This window comes from Sceloporus occidentalis, unplaced genomic scaffold, assembly GCF_023333645.1.
Source record: "Sceloporus occidentalis isolate IW3139 unplaced genomic scaffold, rSceOcc1.0.p SCAF_1, whole genome shotgun sequence".
Lineage (NCBI taxonomy): Eukaryota > Metazoa > Chordata > Lepidosauria > Squamata > Phrynosomatidae > Sceloporus > Sceloporus occidentalis.
In genome coordinates, this window is record NW_028316981.1 from 136,259,196 (window position 1) to 136,284,560 (window position 25,365).

Below are 25,365 nucleotides of genomic sequence, written 5' to 3' on the forward strand. Positions count from 1 at the left end.
GGGGTGACAGGCGCGCGCCTGCTCCTCCTGCCCTTCCGTGGACCCCAGCTGCCTCTCAGAGAAGCAGTAAGGGCCCGTGAGAGGCAGGAGCAACAGGCGCGCGGCCCCAGCTCCTGTCCTCGGGGCTTTGCCAGGCCTGAGGTGTCCTCCGAAAGACACCTCAGGGCTGCCAAAGCCCCGTGGGGAGGAGGAGGCGTGTGCCTGCCCTCTCCTCCTTCGCCCCTTCTTTCAGCCGAAAGGGCTCCAAGGGGCCCTTTCAGCCGAAGGGGAAGGCCGAAACCACTCTCACTGTTAAAGCAGACCTTTTAGCATTGAAAGCACTGAAAATACATAGAAATGCACTTTGGAAACTCACACTCTCTCACCTTCAGAAAGACTGCATGTCCCACAAACTGACATATCACCATCACTACCACTCACATTGTAAAAGCACACCTTTCAGCATTGAAAGCACTGAAAATACACAGAAATGCACTTTGGAAAGTCACACTGTCTCACCTTCAGAAAGACTGCATGTCCCACAAACTGACATATCACCATCACTACCACTCTCCTTGTAAAAGCACACCTTTCAGCATTGAAAGCACTGAAAATACATAGAAATGCACTTTGGAAAGTCACACTGTCTCACCTTCAGAAAGACTGCATGTCCCATAAACTGACATATCACCATCACTACCACTCTCCTTGTAAAAGCACACCTTTCAGCATTGAAAGCACTGAAAATACATAGAAATGCACTTTGGAAAGTCACACTGTCTCACCTTCAGAAAGACTGCATGTCCCACAAACTGACATATCACCATCACTACCACTCTCCTTGTAAAAGCACACCTTTCAGCATTGAAAGCACTGAAAATACATAGAAATGCACTTTGGAAAGTCACACTGTCTCACCTTCAGAAAGACTACATGTCTTCATCTTTCTCCCTCCCTCCCTCCCTCCCTCCCTCCTCCTCTTGCTCCTTCTCTCCTTCCTTCCTCCTTCTTCATCCTCCGTCCCTCCCTCCTCCTCTTGCTCCTTCCTTCCTTCCTCCTTCTTCCTCCTCTTCTTCATCCTCCCTCCCTCCCTCCCTCCCTCCTCCTCTTGCTCCTTCCCTCCTTCCTTCCTCCTTCTTCCTCCTCTTCTTCATCCTCCCTCCCTCCCTCCCTCCTCCTCCTGCTCCTTCCTTCCTTCTTCTTCCTCCTCTTCTTCATCCTCCCTCCCTCCCTCCCTCCTCCTCTTGCTCCTTCTCTCCTTCCTTCCTCCTCCTTCCTCCTCTTCTTCATCCTCCCTCCCTCCCTCCTCCTCTTGCTCCTTCCTTCCTTCCTCCTTCTTCCTCCTCCCTCCCTCCTCCTCTTGCTCCTTCCCTCCTTCCTTCCTCCTTCTTCCTCCTCTTCTTCATCCTCCCTCCCTCCCTCCTACTCCTGCTCCTTCTTTCCTTCCTCCTTCTTCCTCCTCTTCTTCATCCTCCCTCCCTCCCTCCTCCTCTTGCTCCTTCCTTCCTTCCTCCTTCTTCCTCCTCTTCTTCATCCTTCCTCTTCCCTTCCTCCCTCCTCCTCCTCCATTCCTCCTTCTTCCCCAGCGCTTGCCCCCACCCCCTGGGAGGCCAGAGGCCATCCCAGAGGGCGGGGGGAAGGAGCGCTCCGGCGGCCCCAGCGCTTGCCCCCGCCCCCTGGGAGGCCAGAGGCCATCCCAGGGGGCGGGGAAACGGAGCGCTCCGGCGGCCCCAGCGCTTGCCCCCGCCCCCTGGGGCGGCGGCAATCGGCGGCAGGGTCGGTCAGGGGCCGGTCCTACAGTGCTCGCGGGCCGCATCCGGCCCGCGGGCCGTAGGTTGCCGACCCATGGGTTATATGATCTGATCTAGCTGTACCCGTGACCAATCTGGCTGCAGCATTTTGAACCAGTTGAAGCTTCCAAACCTGATACAAAGGTAGCCCCATGTAGAGCGCATTACAGAAATCCAAACGAGAGGTTACCAGTGCGGGTACTACAGTTTCTAGGTCCTTTTGATCCAGACAGGGACGCAGTTGGCGTATCATCCGAAGCTGGTATCAAGCACTCCTGGCCATCGCATCTACTTGAGATGATAACTGTAGAGATGGATCCAGGAGTACTCCCAAACTGTGAACTTTGTCCTTTAGGGGAAGTGTGACCCCGTCCAGGACTGGATGGCAAATTTCCCTGTCTGGACTTGGGGAACCTATGACAAGTACCTCTGTTTTCTCTGGATTCAGCCTGAGTTTGTTTTGTCAGGGATGATGGGAGTTGTAGCTCTTCACCTCTGGCTCTAACTCACCACCTTGTTATGCAGCGGAGCTGACCAGCTTTGGTCAGTGGTTAGTGCTTTTCTCCAAAGCAGCAGAGTTTCAGAGAATAGGCTGAAGACCCTGACAAACTCTCCAAGCCTTCTCACTCTTCTTCCTGAGAAGTCTTCAAACTTCTCCAGGATCCTGCTGGCTCTTGTATCTTCACTCAAGACACCAGACAATTTAGTAGTCTTATATAAAAGATCTACTTTATTCTACTATATACAAAATACTATATGCCCTCACAAATCACAATCTCTACAATCTCCAAACTACTCCAACTACCCACACAATACATTGGCAAACATAACAATTATTATAGCCACTGTCAAACACCACCCACTAGTCAGTTTCCACCCAGTGGGCGTGTACATCCATTTTGATTGGTTCTCATAGTTCCACCCATACTTAAGAATTTCATCATTTCACCTTGTACACTTAATGAATCTCAGGTGCTTCCAATTGTACATTCTACAATTCTGTCCTTGACATTCAAGACTTCTAAATTACATTAGCTTTTTCACCTGTGTGGCTTCTTAATTGCTTTTGCTTAGTCATAGTGACTTTCACATACATGTTTTATTTCTCCTACTGTATATCCCATGTTGCATTTTCCTTAACATGTTTTTCCTCATCCAGCCCATTACTGACCCCAGACAGGCATCCAGAGGAGAGGTGCCATCCTTAGTCACTGTATCAGTCAGAGACATGGAGAGATAGATCTGGGTGTCATCAGCGTACTGATAACACCGTGCTTCATGGTTCCGGATGATGGAATAGTATTTCCAAAGGAAGACAAGATCAATGCTTAATATCTATCCCATCTTCCAGTCACCTTGTTAACCCGAGAGAACTGAGGATCGTCCCAAACATACCACAGATCCTGACCTTGCTCCTATGTAATGCCAGGTCAGTGAAAAACAAATTTCACATCATATATGATCTATTAGATGATCAGGACGCCGACCTGGCATGTATCACGGAAAGCTGGCTGGGGGAGGATAGCTGTGTGACCTGGGCCAAAGCTCTCCCAGCCGGGTATGCGCTGAAGGAGCAGGTTAGGGAAAGTGGGCAAGGGGGAGGAGTGGCCGTGGTTCATAAAAGCCATATCACAGCATGGGGGACAGAATGGCGCCCTGAGGGACACCAGATGTCAGCTCTCTTTTACGAGAGCAACTGTCTCCCAGCCTCACCATCTGGAATCTTCCCGAGAGGTAGGATCGGAACCACTGGAGTGCAGTGCCCCCAATACCCAACTCTCCCAGGCGTTCCAGAAGGATACCATGGTCGATGGTATCGAAGGCCGCTGAGATTCCAAGAGCACCAACAGGGTCACACTTCCCCTGTCGATGCCCAGACGAAGATCATCGACTAAGGCGACCATGGCAGTCTCAACTCCGTGGCCCGCCCTGAAGCCAGTTTGAAATGGGTCCAGATAATCGGTTTCATCCAAGACTGCTTGGAGTTGAAAGGTGACCGCCCTCTCGATCACCTTGCCCAAGAATGGTAATAAGGAGACCGGTCTATAATTACACATTAACAGGGGATCAAGGGAGGGTTTCTTCAGAAGAGGTCTTACTATTGCCTGTTTTAAGGCCGATGGAAATATACCTTCCCGAAGAGATCCATTTATTATAAGATGTAATGCGGTTTTTATGGCATCTTCTCCCTGAACGGTCAACCAAGAAGGACAAGGGTCGAGAGGGCATGTTGTCCTTTTCACACAGCCAAGGAGCTTGTCCACATCCTCGGTATTCACAAACTCAAAACTATCCAGAATAACCTTGTTTCCAGAGTCACTGGATGCCTCTGTTATAGGTTCTGTCAAAAGACCAGCATCAAGATCAGCCCTTATCTGAGAGATTTTATCAGCAAAGAAGTCGTTAAAAGTGTCACAACAGGCTCTCGATGGCTCTAATAAAGTGTTCAGGGTGGTCAGGGGTTGGGTTAATTCCCTAACCACCCTGAACAGCTCTGCTGGATGAGACTCTACTAATGCAATCCGTGCAGCACAGAACGAGTTCTTAGCTGCATCGATTGCCACTCCGTAGGAGCGTAACAAGCTCTCATGGAGTGTCTTGTCAGATATGTTCTGATGTTTCCGCCAGTGGCGCTCTAGTCGTTGCGCAGCCCACTTCATCTGGCGAAGATCTTTAGTATACCAGGATCTTTTATTAGGAGCGGGCTGGTAAGGACGCTCGGGAGCAATACTGTCTATTGCCCCGGTGAGGTTCGTATTCCAATTGTCAACCAGAGTTTCAACAGTGTCGCCATCGTTCCCAAACATAATACCCTCTAAGGCTTCTTGGAACCTTTTGGGTTCCATCAGCCTTTAAGGGCGGACCATTGTAATGGGTCCTCCACCCCCGAGTGGTTTTTGGATCGTGGCTTTCAGTCCTACCTTGACCAAAGAATGGTCCGTCCATGACAAGGGGGAAATAGAATTTATTTCCACCCACGGATATTCTCGGTCCGTACTGAAGACTACATTGAGCGTATTACCAGCACAATGTGTTGGACCCGAGACCATTTGGGACAGGCCCTGGCTATCATGGATTCCATGAACAACCGAGCCGCACCTGTTAGGTCTAATAAGCCGGCCTCGAAGGGGATGTTGAGGTCCCCCAGGACTAAAAGCTACACTTCTAAACATACTTTTATCAAATGATGTCTATGGGAATCTCTTTTATCTTAAGGGAAGCCCTGTCTACATATGCCAAAAGATAAGTTTGCAAGCTGGCTCCCTCCAATGAACAGGGAATCTGTTCTGTATTGGGATACTCTTTGTGCTCACTAGATTATCATTGCTAGAGTCACTAGATTATCATTGCTAGAGTCACTTGCAGTATCAAAGCTATTATGTTTATAAGAAAGAGACTTTTAAGAGTGTTCTATTAATTCTTGTTTAATTCTTGTCTTTTAATGAATGTTTTTGTTCTTTTTTAAATTTTGAAGACATTTTAATTACATTTCAAGCACATTTTCAATGTTTTGTGTATATATATATTATGTATACTGTACACAGACATATGTGGATATGGGTGTGCCTATGTGTTTTAATTTTTGAAAGCTGTCTTGTATCCAGTTTCTTGGGGGAAAGTCAGGTAATAAATAAAAAAAATGTAGTTGGTCGAGTGCAAGATTCTTGCTGTATTAGTTGTATTGATAGGGCAAAATATTGTATTTTGCCTAGGTATACTCTAAAAGCAGAAATATAGGCCTGTTGTATACCACTTCATGCACTCTCTTCTAGTGTGTTTAAAAGTACTTACAAGATGCCAGATACTGTAAACTATGGACTCAGGACATTATTACACATGCCTTGTGTCTCTTGGCAATCATGTTATGAAAGAAAGGAACATACTCTTTTGAAAATGTTTTTTATCACACCTCTCTTCTTTTTCATGACTGCACTGGTTTGGGCATGGTCTGTTCTCTTTACTTACAGTATATTGTGTGTGTCTGGGTGTATATTCATGTATAATGATTCTTTGTTTTGTACAATTATGAATTTATACCAATACCAAGAGAGAGCTGCCATCTAATGCATCTTACATTACTTAAGCATTAGCATATTAGTTTATATATTTAGTATATTTGTTTCTGCTATCCAAGAAGCAGTAAAAATAAAATTGAAAATAGAAACTACAACAGTAAGTGTATTATATGGACCGAAACAGTCATAATATTAATTGTTGACAGATTACTTGGATACCAAGATAAACTTTATAACAAATGGAAAACATTAAATTTTACATTGTGCACGGGAATTAAGTTGCAATCTGTCTATACAAGCAAATTATACTATAGATTTTGAATGAGTAAATACTTGTAATTACTATCCTTTCACTAATTCTAAAAGAGAATTATTGTTTATAAGAGTTAATAAGAAAGGAAAACAATTTCTAAACTTTTTGCTATAGTATGATGTAAGTTAAATATGCTTGAGGGGACCTCCTCTTTGACTTATCAGTCAGGGCAATGCACTATGGGAGGACACAGGAAAGGGCCCTCTCTGCTGGGGTACCCCAGTTGCAGAATTCTCTCCCTCTGGAGGCCTGATTAGTGCCAGTGTTGTTGTCATTCCAGCATCAAGTAGAAACGTGTTTTGCTTTGTTATTACTAAAGCCTTTATTTTGCTTTGTTATTACTAAAGCCTTCGGAGCCTAATTAATTTTATACATATCCGTATGATTTCAAATCCTGTCAAACTATTTTAACTGGTTTTAATCTGTCTTCTTTTACCTTTTAATTATTTAATGTTTTTAACCTTTTAAAATCATTTTACTATTTAAATTGCCAATCTCAGTTTAAGATTGTATTTAATTTGAAAAGGTAGGCAGATTATAAAAGAACCAACAGGTTGCAGTGGGTACCATATGAGGGAAGCCAAAGAAAAAATCAATTCAAAGTGATTGCAGGTTGAGTCCCTCTTATGTGAAATGCTTGGGATTTGAAGTGTTGGATTTTGGAATATTTGCATATACAGTCAGCCCTTCTTATACACGGACTTTTTATACACGGATTCAAGCATACATGGTTTGAAAATGTTCCAAAAAAGTATAAATTTACCTTGATGTTCCATTTTTTATTAGGGACACCATTTTGCTATGTCATTATATTTAACGGGACTTGAGCATACACGGATTTTGTTATACACAGGGGATCTTGGAACCAAACCCCAACGTATAACAAGGGTCCACTGTACATAATGAGATATCTTGGAGATGGGGCCTAAGTCTAAACACAAAATTCATTTATGTGTCATGTACATCTTATATACCTAGTCAGAAGGTAATTTTATACATAATATATTTTTAATAATTTTGTGCTTGAAACAATGTTTATATATACTGAACAATCAGAAAGCAAAGTTATCACTATCTCAGACACCTATGTGGACAATTTTGGATTCTGGAGCATTTTGAATTGCAGAATTCTGGATAAGGAATACTCAATCTCTACTGTATACCCATATATAAGATTTACATAGTTCAGAGGCCAGTACTATTGTTCCCCATTCTAGGGGAGAAACATTATTAGGACCCAATGGAGAGTATGTATTCAATATGTAAAGTGTTTGCTCTCATAAACATACTCAGTTACATTTATTTCATGTAATAAAAAGAGAAGGAATCAGCAAACAAAATTAACAGTAGAATTAAACAAAGAAGACAAAGGTTTTTCTTTTTATTCAGTACAGCTGTACAGTATTCTATTAAATAATTTGCCTCGAGATACAACAAAGTCCAAAATTATAACATCTGTTATAAATATTCAATAAAGTCAAAGATTGGACTATTCTGGAAACTCTCCAGTAACTGGCAGCCTGTTGTTCAGGGACCTTCACCAGTCCACTGTCATCCTGAGCAGCACTATGCTAGAGGATGATGTCTGACAGATTAGAGCTTGCAGAACAGTGTGTATCATTGTTTCTGTTTTATTGTTGGTGAAAAATAGACTGAAATAATGTAGGATCATCTCCAAAATCACTCACTCAGCTAGTGATAGACTTGATAGTCTGAGCTAGGGCTCCTGCATGTACCTTCTGGGCCATGAGAGTGCAGTCCCTGTGTGGTGGTGCTACTAATTATAGTTTTGAGGGAAACCAAATACTGTTCCTTGAAACAGAACATTCTAAATCTCCTGGAGCGACATGAAGATGGAAGGCATCAGCTGTCTAGTAAGGAAAATACTTGATTTGCATAATGGTTAGTCCAACACTATTTGCTAGTGAGTCAATTAAAATTTGAGATGAAAATTCTTCATTAGGAGAGCACATCCAGAAACCCACGGGGATTCCCTTAGTACAGAGGGTACTCATAAGGATGACACAGATATCCATCACTGCTTATTGATCTTTGGTGCCAGGGAGTCGAGTACCTGCCTGTTGCCACTGACAAATGCATTATCTATGTTTTTGTCTAATTTAAAAAATACTTTTATTTTAGTGACTGTGAAACTACATTTTCAGGTAGCTGCAGGGGCTACTGCATTGAGGGCAGAAATTCTGCTCCTTGAACCCTGACTGATTTATATTTTAGCATGAGCTCTTGTGTGGCTATCAATCTATTCCTTCAGATGAACTGATAGAGTGATTTAGATTGTAAGCCGGAGGGCAGGGAACCATCTAATTAAAATAATAATTGTAAGCTGCTCTGAGAGTCTTTAGGGCTGAAGGGTGGGGTATAAATACTGTAAATAAATAAATAAATAAATAAATAAATAATAAAGTCACAGGTTTTTAAGTACAATTATGGGAGTGGGATAAAATGTTATAGGATACAGAAATATGCAATTTGCGATTTTGGCCATGTATCTTCAGAGAGTTGCTATGTGTGGTAATAAAGGGACAAAACACTGCCACAAACCCAGATGCCAACTCTGGCTGCATGTACTCTGAAATAAACATTACAGGTGCTAATAAAATCACCAGCTATATCAAAGATGTATTTGCTTGCTCCTCCTCCAATGTGATATCTGTCATCCTATGTCAGCTATGCCCCTCCACAATCTGCAGTGGACAAATGGGACAGTCTCTGTGCAAGAGGATAAATAGACATTAGAAATGGCAGCACCCATTTCCACAGAAACCAGTTGAAGAGCATTTCAGTTTTCCTGGATATACAAAATGAGATTTGAAAATTGTGGCTCTCAAACAAAAACAAGATTCAAAGGAAGACTAGAAAGAGAAACAGCCAAATTGAGATACAGTATATTCACAGATTCTCAATGAATTATAGAAGGTCCCCATTTTTGCTTGTACAGTGTTCCTCTCTGGAATTTCAACTTGAAAGTGGGTACTTTGGAACTTTGACAATAGTCAAAACATTGTCAGAACCTGAGGTGTTTATCATTATTTCATGAGTATGGCAGGCTACCTTTTTTTCTTCCTAGAAGTCACCTGTTTAAAATTTTGATTTTTCAACTTGAAGCTGGGCACTGCAACTTGATTTAAAGTTCTGTCACATGTTGAGGTGTTTACCATTATTTCTTGATGAGTTTTGAGTGACATTATTTTTTACTTTTAACAAAGTTCCCATAGGAAATTTTGACTTGAAACTCAACACTATAACTTAGATGATAACCACAATACTCTTGTCAAATTTTGAAGCATCAGTGTCCTGATTTGTTTTGGTTGTGATGGACAGAAATGCAGATTTTTTTTAGTATTATACACATACATTGTGTATAGACATAAATTATGGAAGAGTCAGAAAACCAGCTATATTTTTGAGAAGTTAGTGATGAGTGGAACTAAACAGAGGAAGACTTTTAATTCTGCTACTCCTCAAAAAGATTATCTGGCATAAGATAAGATGAGATTCATATTGTTTGCTAAATGATTTTCCATTTTATTTGACATCAAAATGATTATTAGATTTGTCTGGATTATTAGATTTGCCTATGATCTGTTTAAATAAGTATGCTAGAACCTCTAGAGACAGCCTACTGAATCTCCTTGATCTGGGCAAATTACATTTTGAGATGCCCATTTGGTCACATAATGGAGATTATGCTTGGGCAGAGGAAATAATAATAATAATAATAATAATAATAATAATAATAATAATAAATTTATATTTTCCCGCCTCTTCCAAATGGATTGAGGCGGGATTACAACCCATAAAATACATGCAAGAACACATCAATAAAATACAATAAAAATAATTACATTAAAACTAACTCATTGTCATACAGCAATGCAATACAATTATACATAGTGATCAGAAAGTGGAACAGTATTTCTTACACAAGGTCAGGTGGGTAAGATCACTGGAAGAGATCCATCTTAAGTGCCCTCTTGAAGGCTTCCAAGGAGGCAATAAAACAGATCTCTTCCGGGAGACTATTCCATAATTTCGGAGCAGCTGCAGTGAAAGCTCTTTGGGAAGTCATTACAAATCTGTTTGGTTAATGTTCTAATAGATTCTTCCCAGTTGTTACTTGAGAGTGTGGGGCAGGTGTGTTTTACTGACTGTTCTAAGGATAACATTTCTTCATCATTTTCTTCTTCATCTAGCCTTGGCAGCTAGGTACAAGCCAATTTAAATGAATGAAATACATTTACAAATGTAGATTCCCTTAACCAGAGGTTAGGACCATCACCTCGTAAGCTATACAAACTAAATTTTGGCTAGAAAATATGCTACCAGTAGATAATATTATAGTTGTTTTCTTCAAAATATTCCTAGTAACAGAGCTCCAGCTGCCTTCTTGTTTGTATTTGTATCATATAGAAATCCATTGCTTAGGTTATTTGATGTTTCAGTGTATCGAAATCCACTGATATTGATATTGTTGTGCTCTCTCTCTCTCTCTCTCTCTCTCTCTCTCTCTTCCTCTGTTTATTTTGCTTGAAACGGAAAAAGCTATTAGTGTGATCAGGCTTGTGTTCTGTATATTTTTATAGACTTGAACAAGAACTGGAGGCAATGAAAACAAGTGCTGATTCTCAAGTAGCTCAGATGTCCAGAGAGACAGTTACAAAAGATCTTCAGATTCAAGCACTGCAAGAGGAAGAAATAAAGCTGAGAGCACAACTGACTACCCTACTTCAAGATATTGAAAGGTGAATGTGTTTTTTTAGATTAATTTTTATTAGTTTTAAGTACAAACAGTCTAATTTACAATCAAAATCAAATCAAATAAAAGATAAAGAAAGAAGAAAATGTGAAGAAGAAAAGTAAAGAAGGAGAAAAGTGAGGGGGGACATGTAACTGATACACAGTGAGGTTCCGCGACCCCCAGTCCACTCTGTAATGAAGAGAAAATTTTAAATAGAAGAAAAAATTATTCTACCATTACAGATCCAACTAAATAATCCTACTAAAATTACTATAGTAATAGCCACAGATTATTACATAGGGGTTGTCTAGAGAGGCCAAATGGCCTGGGTTCCCCCTGGACTCACGTCTTCTAGTTTAGATGACACAGTCCAAAAACCCCATGTCAGGATGAGGCCTGATCCTGCCTGTGCAGACATGGATCTGGAGGATCTAATCTGACCCTGGGGTAAAGAGCCCAGGGTAAAATAGCCCTGGGTGTCCATGGAGTTTCTAAGAAACTCCATGGCAAAACCAGGCTGTTCAGACAGTCTCCCACCCCCGCACTCCTTACCTTTCCAGCAGGTGATCCATCCCAGAAGCCCCCCAGTCTCCCCATCTAACGTGAAAATGGGACCTAATGCAAATGTTGTAGTGCTCCTTTTCTTATATGAGTATCTTGAAGATGTGTAATTTAATCTTTGGGGTTGAGGTCTTTAAACAGAGGCTGGATGGCCATCTGTTGGGGATGCTTTGATTTAGTCAACTCTATGATTCTATGATTCTAGATTTCCTGCATGGCAGGGGGTTGGACTGGATGGCCCTTGCGGTCTCTTCCAACTCTGTGATTCTATGAAAAACTTTTTCTGGGGCAAATTCAATCCATTTAAATTTCATTTAATTATTTTCAAATTAATTTTAGTTTTTTTATTAAAATATTTTATTGTTATCATTTCTTGTTGACAACTTCTTAATTATTTAAATTATGGGGCTCCTTCCTTCAACATTTTGAACAAATGTGTCACTCTCTCCAAGAGTTTATTGTATAGGGTTTTTTTTTTTTGGGGGGGGGGGGTTGGGCTATATGTCCATGTTCTGGAAGAGTTTATTCCTGACATTTCACCATCATCTGTGGCTGGCATCTTCAGAGAATGCTGGCATGGAAGTGAGTGGGATATATATACTGTGTGACCCTTGGTTAAGAGGAAGTGATTTATACAGTCGGCCCTTCTTATACACGGATTTCTTATACACGGATTCAAGCATACATGGTTTGAAAATGTTCAAAAAAAAGTATAAATTTCAAATATCAAACCTTGATTTTCCATTTTTTAAGGGACACCATTTCACTACATCATTATATTTAATGGGACTTGAGCATACACAGATTTTGTTATACACAGGGGATCTTGGAACCAAACCCTAGCGTATAACAAGGGTCCACTGTATATTAATCTGTGAGCTGGACTGTAGTTGAATGGCAAGAACTCAATTTGTCTATTTAATTAGTGATCCATTGTCTGCTGGGAAAACCCCTGACCCTGGATGGTTTTCATTTGCACTTGTTGGGTCTTGATTTTGGTGTTTTTCAGGACTGGTAGCCAAACTTTGGGCCCATACAAACAGGCCAAAATAAAGCTGCTTCAAGTCACTTTGGAGGTATGCAGGGACGTAGCCAAGATTTTGAAAAGGTGGGGGTCCAGACTAAGTGCCACCATTTTGAGAGGCTAAGAGACCTCCCCTCCAAGACACAGAAAGAGGGTTGAGTGTTTACTTCAGGATGACACTTTAACTTCCATTATGGCTCCGTGCTATGGAATCTTGGGATTTGAGGAGCTGTTTAGCCATCTCTGCCAGGTGCCACAACAAACTACAAATCCCAGCAGTCCACAGCATGGAGCCAAGGGCAGTTAAAGTGATGTCAAACTGGATTATTTTTTCAGTGCAGGTGCAAACTGAGTCCTTTCTCTGAAGATGTTTACATCAGATAAATTCAGGTCGATAAATCAAAGTGCAGCTGCTCAAGCAATGAGCAGCAGCCACTCTGTTCATGCTCAGAGACACTCTGTTCATGCTCTGAGACACTCAGAGGAGGCACAAGAAGGCAAGGCCTAAGGATGAGGACAAAAAAAGGAGCTACCCAAGGATGAGTATTTGGGAGATAGGAGGGTGTTTGATACCCAGGCTTTGTAATCTGTACTCATTGCACACACAAAGCACAACATACACAACGCACAAAGGTGTTTTAAAGCAGCTCACAGTGTCATCCTCCTGGCCCATATAGATCTCTTTGCCTTTAATGGTGCATTTATGGATAATTTATAAGCCACTGGTGACAGATTTAAAGCTCTTTTGGTTCAACTCAAAAGAAGCTGCAGGAAACACAGGGGTTTGCCAGTGGAAAAGAGTCTTTCTCACTCCCACCCACCCACTCTCGCTCTCCAAATGCCAAACCAGAGCTTGGAACAATTATGGGGTTTGGGGGACTACAGCTCCCAGAATCCCCCTGCCAGAGCTGGCTCGGGGATTCTGGGAACTCCCCAGCTCTGCACTGAACTGCATTCCAACTTCTGAGCTGAGCTAAGAACCCAGGCTGCATCCACACAATATTTCATTCCCACTTCCAAGAGGGATTTTTAATTCCAAGACACACACACACACACACACACACACACAATTTTTAATTCCAAGACCCTCCTCCTCTCTCTCTCTCTCTCTATCTATCTATCTATCTATATAATAACTTTTAATTCTAAGACACATTACAATAATATGTTCCTTTCTTTCTATGAAAAACAAACCACTTTAAGAGAATCCTATTCTGAGAGAAAGGCAGGATATAAAATCAATCAAGAAAAAGTTATAGTGCAATAGTCCATCAGTGCATGGCTTGCATTATAAGACTTTATAACTTTAAAACTGTATAACTTTACAAACACTTAAAATCACAGTAGGATCAGAGTGTTATAATTATGTAATGGGGGTGTCCATCTACATTGTAGAAAGACACTAGTTTAGATTAATGCTATGGAAAATCACCACCTTGAGTCGGTATATTGGGAGAAAGGCAGGATATAAGATGATAATAATAATAATAATAATAATAATAATAATAATAATAATATCGGGGGATTGTAGTTTTGTGAGACATTTAGCCTTCTTTGTCAGAGAGCTCTGGTGCATAATAATAATAATAATAATAATAATAATAATAATAATAATATTTTATTTATATACCGCCCTGTGGCGAAACAATCCGGGTGGTTTACAACATTGAAATAACATACGGCATAAAAACAATATATTTCCCCCCCCCCCCCCTTAAAAAGTTATTAAACTGCATATCTAAATTAAAACCACAATAACTAGTTAGAACAACAATAAATTAAACAAAATAATACCAACCGATAAACCACTGCAACTTCAGTTCCAAAGAAAAGAAAAGGGGGCTTTGGAGACATTACTGAGGAGGGGTGAGAGCCTGAGATCCTGAGGCCGGGATATTTCAGTCTGGGAAGGCCTGCCTGAAGAGATCCGTCTCGACAGCCTTTTTGAAGCTGTCCAAAGATGTTAATTGACGGATCTTGTCCGGCAGGTCGTTCCAGAGCCTGGGGGCGACAGCAGAAAAAGCCCTCTGGGAGGTCCCCGCAAGCCTCGGTTTTTGAGGCTGCAACAAGTTCCTCCCAGAGGACCGGAGAGCGTGGGGAGGATTGTATGGGAAGAGGCGGTCTCTGAGATAGCTTGGACCCAAGCCATTTAGGGCTTTAAAGGTAATAACCAACACCTTGTACTGGGCCCAGAAACCAATAGGCAGCCAGGACCACAACACACTTCAAATCCCAGGATTTTCCATAGCATTAAAGTGGTGTCAAACTGAATTTCTGCAGTGTGCAACCTTATTAGACTGCAGTTCCTAGCAGTCTGTGATGCTGCTGGATGATGGGACCTGTAGTCTAGCATTGCCTAGAGCAGGGCCATAGGACTCAACAGCTCTGATTCATTATCTGGCAGAATTTAGGGGAAAATCCTTTAAAAAGGCAAAAATAAAGAAAATAAAAACTCCTTGCAGACTAAAACCCAGAGGTCTGCCAATGGACTTTGCTTACAAGGCAGGAGGGCAGAGTGGCCCAGACCTTTGCAGCTGACCTTTCATTGGCGACCCACTTAGATTGATTCCTTAAATCATAAAATAACAGAGTTGGAAGAAAAAACAAGGGTCATCCAGTCCAACCTCCTGCCATGCAGGAACTCTCAATCAAAGCATCCCCATTGACATGCTGAAAAGGGGCCAGCTAACTGTATTTTATTTTATTTTTATTTTTAAAAAGAGAAAAAACAAAGCTGGAAGGAAGTTTCTTCCTTTTTTGCATCACAGACCCTCCTTTTTTTGTTGCAAAAATCCAGAAATGACTGTTTTTGAAAACATGAGTTCATTATCAGAAGAAATGTATATAGTAGAGTCCGAGTCTCCTTTATCTGGACTTCTGAAATCTGAATTATTCCAAAATCCAAAACTGACCATGAGAGCATCTGGTTTGACCTCAACTAAAGGAAACTTGGGAATCCTGAAGGTTTAGATAAATTACTGAATTATTAGTGTGGTCTCAGGATTTTGCTGACAGCTCAGTGTATGGAAGCACAAAATTATTTTAAAAATATTGTGTATTAAATTACCTTCAGCCTATGTCTATGGGATGCATATGAAACATAAATCGATTTAATAGTTGGAGTTGGATCACATCTCCATGATATCCTGTTATACATATATAAATATACCAAACTCTGAAAAACTCCAAAATCCAAAATACATCTAGTTCTCAGCATTTTGGATAAGGGAGACTCAACCTGTAGTTGATAAAAGATGATGATGATGATGTTGATGATGATGATGATTCTGTATGTATATTTTACTATATTGTATATGAATATAGCTGCTGAAAGGAAAGTCAGAAGTTACCTTTTCTTTCTTTTATATTTCCTTTTAGAGCCTTCCTTCCTTTTTCCTTCCTTCCTTCCTTCCTTCCTTCCTTCCTTCCTTCCTTATTCTCCTTCCTTCCTTCCTTCCTTCCTTCCTTCCTTCCTTCCTTCCTTCCTTCCTCTTCCTTCCTTTCTTTAGTTCTCCCTCCCTCCCTATCATTCTTCCTTTTTTCCTTCCTTTTTTCCTTCCTTCTTTCCCTTCATCTTCTTCTTCCTCCTCCTCCTCCTCTTCCTCTCCTTCCGCTAAACTTTCCACTTTTATTTGCTTTAAATAATGAGTTTTTAACTGTCCTTAAATATTTTTATTACTCTTCATAGTATCCATACACATTGCATACCATATTAATATTATGCCCTTAGTTTAACCATGTAATTTCCGGTAATCTTTCAGAAAAACGTCTAATCTCTTCCAATTCTTATCCTCTTCCTTTTTATCATTTAATATCATAGTCAATCTGTCCATTTCTCTCAGATCCATTATTTTTTGTATCCATTCTTCTATATTTGGTACTTTTTAATTTTTCCAACTTTTGGCTTATATTATTCTAGCAGCTGTTACAAAGTAAAGAAGAGTAATTTTCCAATACTTTTTTCCTATTGTATTTCCCATAAAGCTAGTCATATTTAATAAATACAATTCTGGTGCCATGGGGAATTTTATATTGAACATTCTTTGTATGATATAATGGATTTTTCCCCAAAAGTTTTTGATTTTGGAACATCCCCACCACATGTGATAATATGACCCTCTCTCCGTCCTGCATTTCCAACATTTGTCATTAGTATTTTCAAATAGCATTTTATGCCCAGGATGGTTTATAACATATTCTGCTACTGCTGATTTTTCTGGCTGGCTCAGTCTGCCATGTCTCTCGTGTTCCTTGATTCATGTTTGAACACTGCTGGTGGTCCCTATGTAGCCTTGTCCACAGCTGCATGGTATGTGGTAAACTCCTGCGGCCATGAGAGGGTCTCTGCTGTCCTTCGCGGAATGCAGCATTTGCTGAATTTTCTTGGTCGGTTTGTAGACCATTTGGAGGTTGTGTTTCATCCCCAGTTTCTATATTCTGTCTGTGACTCCTTTGATCTATGGTAAAAATACCTTCCCTTTGGGTGGTTGTTTGTCTTCACTCCTATGGGTTTTTCTGGGCCTGGCAGGCCTTCTGATGTCTGAGCTGGAGTAACCATTAGCCTGTAGAGCCCAGTCTAGGTGCTTCAATTCATCTTCCAGGAAGTGGGGTTCACAGATCCTTTTTGGCAGGTCTACCAATGAATTTATTGTGCTTTTTTTTTTGTCTTGGGTGATGGTTGGAGTTCTTGTGCAGGTATCTGTCTGTGTGTGTAGGTTTTCTGTATACTGTGTGGCCTAAACATTGGTTTGGTTTGCGGATGACCAGGACATCCAAGAATGGCAATGTTCCTTCCTTTTTTCTTTCCATCATGAATTGGATGTTCGAGTTGATGTTGTTCAGATGGTTCAGAAACATGGTCAGATCATCTTCTCTCTGGCTTCAAATGGTGAAAGTATTATCCACAGTATATTTTTTATCTGCCTAAGTGGTTATCAAACCTTCTGGGCCTATCCAGTGAAAGGTTATATCTTGTTTTCTGAGCACCTCCATCAATAATTTATACCATATACATTTTTTTCAGTATTCTTTCAGGAATTTCTTTAAACCTAATTATTTCATTCCCTTTTACTTTAAGCCTTTTCTTAAACTGTGCTTTCAATATTTTCCCTCTGACATTTTTATCTCTTGGAAGTTGTTTCTTCTGTTCACAAGGAGAGTTTTGCCTATATATTTGCCTATATCAAATTCTTCATCTGAGCTATTTAAAAAATCCACCAAAGCTATAAAAACTATTTTAAGTCAGATCTCCTGGAACAACTCTTAACCTAGTCTGTGTTTCCTTTGATTCAAAAACATAAGATGGAAAGCTCATTTGCATTGTTATGTTGGCAATATGTGCGGTCTCTAGAAAGTATGGTTCCATCATTGCTCATCTGGGTCAGCATCTGAAACCAAACTCTATAACTGTTGATGCAGCCCAGTCCAAGGCTTCACGCCACCTTCACTTCACTCCAGTGAATAAAGAGGACAAGAAGCTCGATATCATGGGGAGATTGTTCTACTCCTCAACTCCTCTTATCTCTAAGATTTCAAACTCTCTGGCGTGTATGGGTGCTTACAACCATCTCATCTGGGAGATGACTCCATTCTTGGTCCAGCTTAGTGATGATGATCATAGAGTGACTTCTCTCCTACATTCAGAAGCTGGCAGGTCATCAAATTATAACCTCTAAGCACATTGCTGATTGCAGGGGAAAGGCTATGTCTGATGCCATTGCTCTCTGTTGACATGCATGGCTTTGGTCCTCTGGCTTGTTGGACCAAGCCCATGCTGTCATTGAATACCTTACCTTTGATGATGCCAGCCTGAGACTGACTACAGGTTAGAGCACACCCACAAAACGCATTTGACAGTGAGGAAGTTCAGGTTCAACCTCTTGGTACAACCTCCCTCCAGGTATGGCAGTTACAAGTAAATGGAGTCTTCAAGATGATTTTACACTCCATCAAGGTCCGAGTTTCAGCATAGTTATCATCTTACTGCATCCTTGACACAGAAGACTTTGACTTCAGATGAGAGGTTTAAGTTTGGACAGTTGAAGAAGTCTTCTGATGGTTCTAAGCACCATCTTTGACTTCCTGTTTGATGACACTTTGGCTGCCACTCCTCCATCTGTACCACCAACGCCTTCTATTCCACCACTCTCCATCCTGAACGTTCTGGAGCCTTTAGCCACTGATCTAACAACATCTTCTCCTCCATTTCACAATCAGCTTCAGCATTTCCATCGAGTGTGGAACTCCATCACCACAGATTCATGGGTGCTCAACATCATGAGGAGACCATTAAATTTGAATCCCTTCCTCCTTTGGGGGTGTTCCAGTTTACTGCTCCTTTGCCAGTGCTGCTTCAAGAAGTAGACACTTGATTTCAAAAGGGAGCTGTCAAGACCATCCCTCCATCTGAAATACCTATTGGGTTTTTCTTCAGGTACTGCATTCTCACCAAGAAGGAGACAGATTCTGAACTTGAGAAGTGTGAATTTTTACATTGAGCCAAAATGTTTCAGGATGGTGACACTGTCACCTATCCTTCCTCTCATGCAAGGAGGCAAATGGCATGCCACACTGGACTAAAAGGATGTATACTTTCACATTCTAATTAATCTGCATCACACATGCTTCTTCTACAGTGGACCCTTGTTGTACACTGGGGTTTAGTTCCAAGATCTCCCATGGATAACAAAACCCATGGATGCTCAAGTCCCATTAAATATAATGACATAGCAAAATGGTGTCCCTTATAAAAAATCGAAAATCAAGGTTTGATATTTGAAATTAATAATAATAATAATAATAATAATAATGTGATTTTATACTTTTTTTGAACATTTTCAAACCGTGGATGCTTGAATCTGTGTATTAAAAAATCCGTGTATAAGAAGGGCCAACTGTACTTTGCTGTGGGAGGGATGCATAGAGGTTCTGAGTCCTACCATTCAGTCTCAGCACTGCACCTTGAGTCTTTACAAAGGTTATGGCTGTGGTAGTTGCCTTTCTTTGGCAGTGAGAGCCATGCTGTACTTTGATGACTGGTTGGTGGACAATCTAGGACTGTCTGAACAAGGACAAGTCCAATCTGCATTCGATGCATCGGATTCATTACATCAGAGTAATCGTGGATTCTATGGCTCAAGCTGCTTCAGCAACCTCTGCAAGACTGTGAAAGGACGTCTTCAGTACCAACGCTTTTGGGCCCAACAAGATCAAGTCACTCTGAGGCATATGGCATCAACTACTTCAGTGACACTGAATGCCTGTCTTCAGATGTGCCCCTTCCAGTCTTACATCATCATCAAATCCTTTGATCCACTTTAAGACTTTCTGAGAAAGGGACTCATGGTACCGAAGACTATTCAGAAGTTTCTGTGTTCAAAACTTTGCTAGCAGGAAAGGTAGTGCAGGTATTGGCCAACAACACCATGGTCATGTATTATTTGAACAAGCAAGGTTGCACTTGTCCCACATCCTCCTTCACCTCACTCTTCAGATTTAAGATTGGTTCATACAGAAGAGCATCTCGATCTTGGCTTTTCATCTTCCCAGAGAGAATGTACTTGTGGATGCCCTCAGCCAGGCATTGCATTCCAGCCACAATTGGATGCTCCATCCTGAGGTTCTGAGGCCCATCTTCCAGAGTTGGGGTCTGCCTGAACTTGGCCTTTTTGCCTCGGTTCACAATGCTTAGTGTCAAGACTTTTGCTCAAGGATAAGTCAGGGCAGATCACAAGGTGATAACTTCCTTTTCAGCTGGCACAGTCCTGAGCTGTACACCTTCCTTCCATTCCCTCTCAGAGTCATTGTGACACTTCATCATGATCAAGCAAGGTGCATCCTGATTGCTCCATGTGGCCAAAACAATCTTGGTTCAACCACCATCTGCAATGATGGCTAATAGCTAATGACTTCTGCTGAAAAAATATTTTTTCTACTTTTCCATATTTTCAGTCTATGAAAGTCTTGTCTTGTATTCTGATATCATTGGTCTGTTTTGAAACTACAAAAGTTTCACAAAGTTTCTCACAATTAATAAAAACTATCAAACTTCTCACCCACCCACCCCCAAATAAAATCTGTTCTGTTGAAAGAAATGTATCCTAGGGTAAGGAAATTCTTAATTTGCCTAAACATTCTCTCTCAGCTATCTAGGTAGGTGGATTACCATTAGATCTTTTCTGTGTCTGTATTCAAAATTAATGTGGTATCTCGTACACTGAACCATCTAATTACTGGTGGGCTGGAGCGCTCTGCATTCTATGTACTACACTTCAGTTGTAAAGGATTTTTAATGCATCATTTTGTTACATTAATAGTTGCATTAATGGAATGAATTTCTTTCCCTCCTAAATTAGCAGTCTGAAAAATACATGTGTTTCTCCCTGTTTCAGGTATAAGCAGCAGCTTTCAGTGGCAGCAGAAAGAGAAGAGATTCTAGAAAGAGCTAAAGTGCAAATTGAGCTGGACTGGCAGCGGCGGTGTGAGGATGCCGAAAGGAATCAGTATCAGAAATCAGAGGCTCTGATACAGAGTCTGTCAACAGCTAGGGACCAGGTTAGAACTGCATCACATTTCAAGTAGCTTAGCACAGAGTATTAGCAATATAATCTTTTGTGATCTTGTGATGTTGGATTAATCATTCTTATTTGCTTCTAACCAGTGGCATCCCTAGGGTTGGCGTCACCTGGTGTGATAACTCATAGTGTCATTCCCCCCACTGACCTCCTCCTATACCACTCCATACAGAATCCTTAAGAATATTTTAGGTACTAATTTACTTATAAATCGTAATTCCCATATATCACTGAATGTAACGGTAACAGTTGTAACATAAACAACTAGCAAAATTAAATGTATACCTTTAAATTATAATATCATATGCATAGAATAAATGTGTTTACATTCATGTGGTTAAAGTGAAAATTTGGTAAAATGTGCTGTTTTTAAAGAAAAAAATTAAAATGTTATTTTAAATTAAAAAAAATGAAAATTAAAAATTAAAATTTGAAATTTTATTTAAAAATAAACCCAGGGTTCTCCTTTCTCCTCCCACTGAACCTCACCCCACTCACACCATCTCTTCAGCATTTTAAAGAAATACATTTGAATGCCACAGCCCTATTCTGCCAAAATGCAGATGTCTGAGGAGCAGTAGTGTCGCCCTCTTTAGGTTGTCACCTGGTGAGGTCTGCACCCCCACACCCGCCTAGTGATGCCACTGCTTCTAACAAATACTTGTTCCACCTTTTTCAGGTGGTTAGGACATTCTTAGCGCACTTTTTCTGTAACATATTCAGTCTGTGCTGACACAGAATACACTGAATTTATTTGATTTTAATTAGTGTAAATAGCATCAGCAGATCCTAATATAGGACTAGTTGGAAAGATTCTTTGCATCTGCAAAAGAGAATAGAATTTCAATCAAACACCAGTTGAATAAAAGACAGGTTGCAACTTTATTGGATTGTAACAAGTAGCAAGGAAGAGGTAGACAAGAATCTGACAACCTGGGTGTTAATTAAAATGTTGCAGTGTAGTCTGCCTCTTGTAGATATATTGTAATATAGGAAGCAGCAGCCACTGACAGCTTGTTTCCTTCCTACAATTATCTCATGATGACCTGAGAACATGCTGATGACATAACACCTTGTGGGAAACTGGTGTATTTTCCCTACATCCAAGGGAATCTGTGGGGTCTGTCTTATGTATAATGGAGCATGAAGCATTCTCCCCGGCCCCTGCCTGGTGCACCAGCAGCTAATGCATCAGTACTACAGAAGAAGAGTGAAGTGTGCCTGGGTTCTGAAGTTCTTTATGTATCCCGGGTACTGACAGTCCCTTCAATAAAAATTAGTCATGAGGATGAATAGCTATCATAGATATATGAAAAAAAAACTTGATATACAGTGGGCCCTTGGTATCTGCTGTGGTTTGGTTGCAGGACCCTCCCATGGATACCAGAATCTGTGGATACTCAAGTCCCGTTAAATATAGTGGCATAGTAAAATGGTGTCCTTTATATCAAAAAATCAAAATCAAGCTAAATCAAGGAATTTATGGAATTTATATATTTTTCTGAATATTTTCAAGCCATGGATGGTTGGATCTATAGATAAGGAATTTCTGGATAAGGAAGGATGACTGTAACACAGTGTCTTCCATCTTTTTAAGGAAGCCACATCAATAGTTATGATTATTGGCTGAGGGCAGGAGATATTGTCAATAATACTAGATATCAAGATAATTTTCTCTTCAAAGAAAGTCTTCTTAAATTGCAATAATATTGGTTTGTAGGTTACTGCTGGACTACAAGAGAAGGAACAGAAATTACATGAACTGGAAATGACCCTGGCTGCTGTAACCTTTGAGAGAGACCAAGCCATTCAAGAACTTCAAAAATATGGTCACTTGCCAAAAGGAGAAAAACAGGTTAACATTATGTGATGCCCATTTCTTGAGTTGAGCTAATCTTAATGATTTTTCTGGGATATTTTTTGTGTAGAAATCACTGTGGGTATGATAAAATTATTTCCATAGAGATGGCATGCAGTTTGCAATGTGTATTGTATGGGCAGTTGTGCATATATATATATATATTTACTTGATGTGTAGGCACTATGCAGTATTGATTTGGCATGGTTTTCACCACATTTGTGTATATGTGCCTTCAAGTCACTTGAAAACACATGAATTATATAGTGTTTTCTTAGGCAAGGAATACACAGAGGTGGTTTTGCCAGTTCTTTCCTCTGAATACATAATACATAATATCATGTGTACATGTAATAAAACCTTGCAGTTGGTAGTCCATTGCACAAGGTTGCCCTGTTAATGTTGGAGGGGTTAGAGCAGTGATGGTGAACCTTTTAGGGACCAAGTGTTCAAACTAAAAGGCCATCCAGCACCAGGTGACTTCCGGGCAGGGGGGACCTCAAGGCCGGAAGTTCCACTCTCTGGGAACAGGACTTCTGCTCTCTGAGGGTGGGACTTTTGGGGTGGGACTTCTTCTCCCAGTCCTCCTGGGCCTTCAGCTGCCTCTCCGGAGAAACTGCTGAAGGCCCAGAAGGGCGAGGGGGGAAGAAGAGGATCAGGTGCACACTTGTTCCTCCTCTTCCCCTGGCTCCCAGGCCCTTAGCTGCCTCTCTGGAGGCAGCTGGAGGCCCAGGATGGCCAGAAAGAAGAGGAACAGGCACACACACTCCTTCTCCTCCTGCACCCTCCTGGATCTTCCCAGGACGGCTGGGAAGGAGGAGGAACAGTCGCACACCTGCTCCTCCTCTTCCCTGCCCTCCACGTGCCACGGAAAAAATGCCATAGGTTCGCTATCATGGGCTTAGAAGGTGAAGCTACACATTCTAGCCCTTTACTTATGTTCCACATTTCCTGTGCACTAGCCCCTTCCCATTCACTTTTTGATCTTGCTGCATTGAGCAGCAAGGCTTGAAGGAACATTCACACACTCAAGCCATTCAGTCAAACACTAGTGTTGTTCAACACGACAAGTTCAGAATACTGAGGGGGAGCAGGGTAGACTTTGGGGAACATAGGCCTAAATGCTGTTGTTATCTCGGACAATAATAGATCCATTGAATCAGTGGGATTTATTTACAGGTTAGCCTGCCATTCAGTGATTGAATGGGTCTATTCTACCGTGTTTCCCTGAAAATAAGACACTGTCTTATATTTATTTTTCCACAAGATGATACACTATGCCTTATTTTCAGGAGATGTCTCATTTTTATTAAGTATGGCACAACAATCTGGAACATTGTCATAACTCCCCAAACCCGGAATTCCATCCTGAATTTCTTGCAACTCCATTTCCTTGAGAACCATTGGCCCCAACTTTCCGCTCCCTTCCTACCCCTTTCCATTCTGCACCGGACCTATCACTAGGCCTTATTTTGGGGTATGGCTTATATATATATATATGGCTTATATTGCGCAAATGCTTAGAAATCCTGCTACTTCTTATTTTATGGATATCTCTTATTTTCGGGGAAACAGGGTAGTTTGGACTAACAAACAGGATGCCAGACATAGAGAGAGGCAGGCTCCCATCTCCCTACACAGTTTAATTTCTCACCAGTTTAGTGCCAAAACTGAACATCTTTCCTACGTGGAGGTTTTTGCAGTGTGAGAATTACATTATGTGTGAAGCAGCGCTGAAAAGTAGATTGTTCTTTGCATGGCAACTTCTAAAGTGAATGTTTATGATTCCTTGGGTGTGCATTTCAGGTTGTGAATTGGCAAGAAGTTCACAGACCATAAGATTATTGAGAAGGATTTGTGTATGGAATTAATTAATTGCACAACTCATACTGGGGAAGATGATGGACAATGACAGCTACCTCAGGTTGTCCATAATATGAAACTGGTTATTATATGCAATCTTGAAAAGTCTACTATCTATAACAGTGGAGACATTGTTTGTATAGCAACCTTTTGAAAGTTTTTCTGAAGAGGCATAAAATATTAGGTTCTGTAGAAGTTAGAAGTTTTGCTTTGCATTACTGGGAAAGTAATTCCTTTAGGGATGCAATTCAACAAACAGTGTTTCTCAGCCAATCCACTGAAAGAGGGAGAGGAGAAGACTGACTGAAAAATATGTATATAAAATAACATTTCTGTTGCAGCATGTTCACTTTCAGTATTTTTGTGACTATTAAAAGCCACCTTGTAACGGTTACATTTCCAGCATCCAAGCTAGTCTCTTGATGTGGATTAGAGTTACAAATATGCTGAACCACAAGTACATTTAGAGAGAAATATGTTTGTGGTCTAGGCCAAGAGTCTGTAGACTCTTGACTTGAAAAAGAATGATTGAAAATACAGTGTAGTTTAAATGTAGTTATTATTATTTATCTATTATGTGGCTGTTGTTGTTGTTGTTGTTGTTGTTGTTGTTAATATTATTAAGCAAC

General features: G+C 40.8%; 1 protein-coding gene across 11 annotated transcripts in view; it reads left to right on the forward strand.

The window, feature by feature from the left end:
- Nucleotides 1–25,365, forward strand: part of CCDC57 (coiled-coil domain containing 57) — a 115,515-nt gene that overhangs the window by 38,376 nt on the left and 51,774 nt on the right. For all 11 annotated transcript variants that reach the window (XM_089537839.1, XM_089537832.1, XM_089537849.1 and 8 more), the window contains 3 exons: nucleotides 10,703–10,861; nucleotides 20,833–20,995; nucleotides 22,736–22,870. In XM_089537839.1, coding sequence (XP_089393965.1) covers nucleotides 10,703–10,861; nucleotides 20,833–20,995; nucleotides 22,736–22,870 — 457 coding nt within the window. The remainder of the gene's footprint in view (nucleotides 1–10,702; nucleotides 10,862–20,832; nucleotides 20,996–22,735; nucleotides 22,871–25,365) is intronic.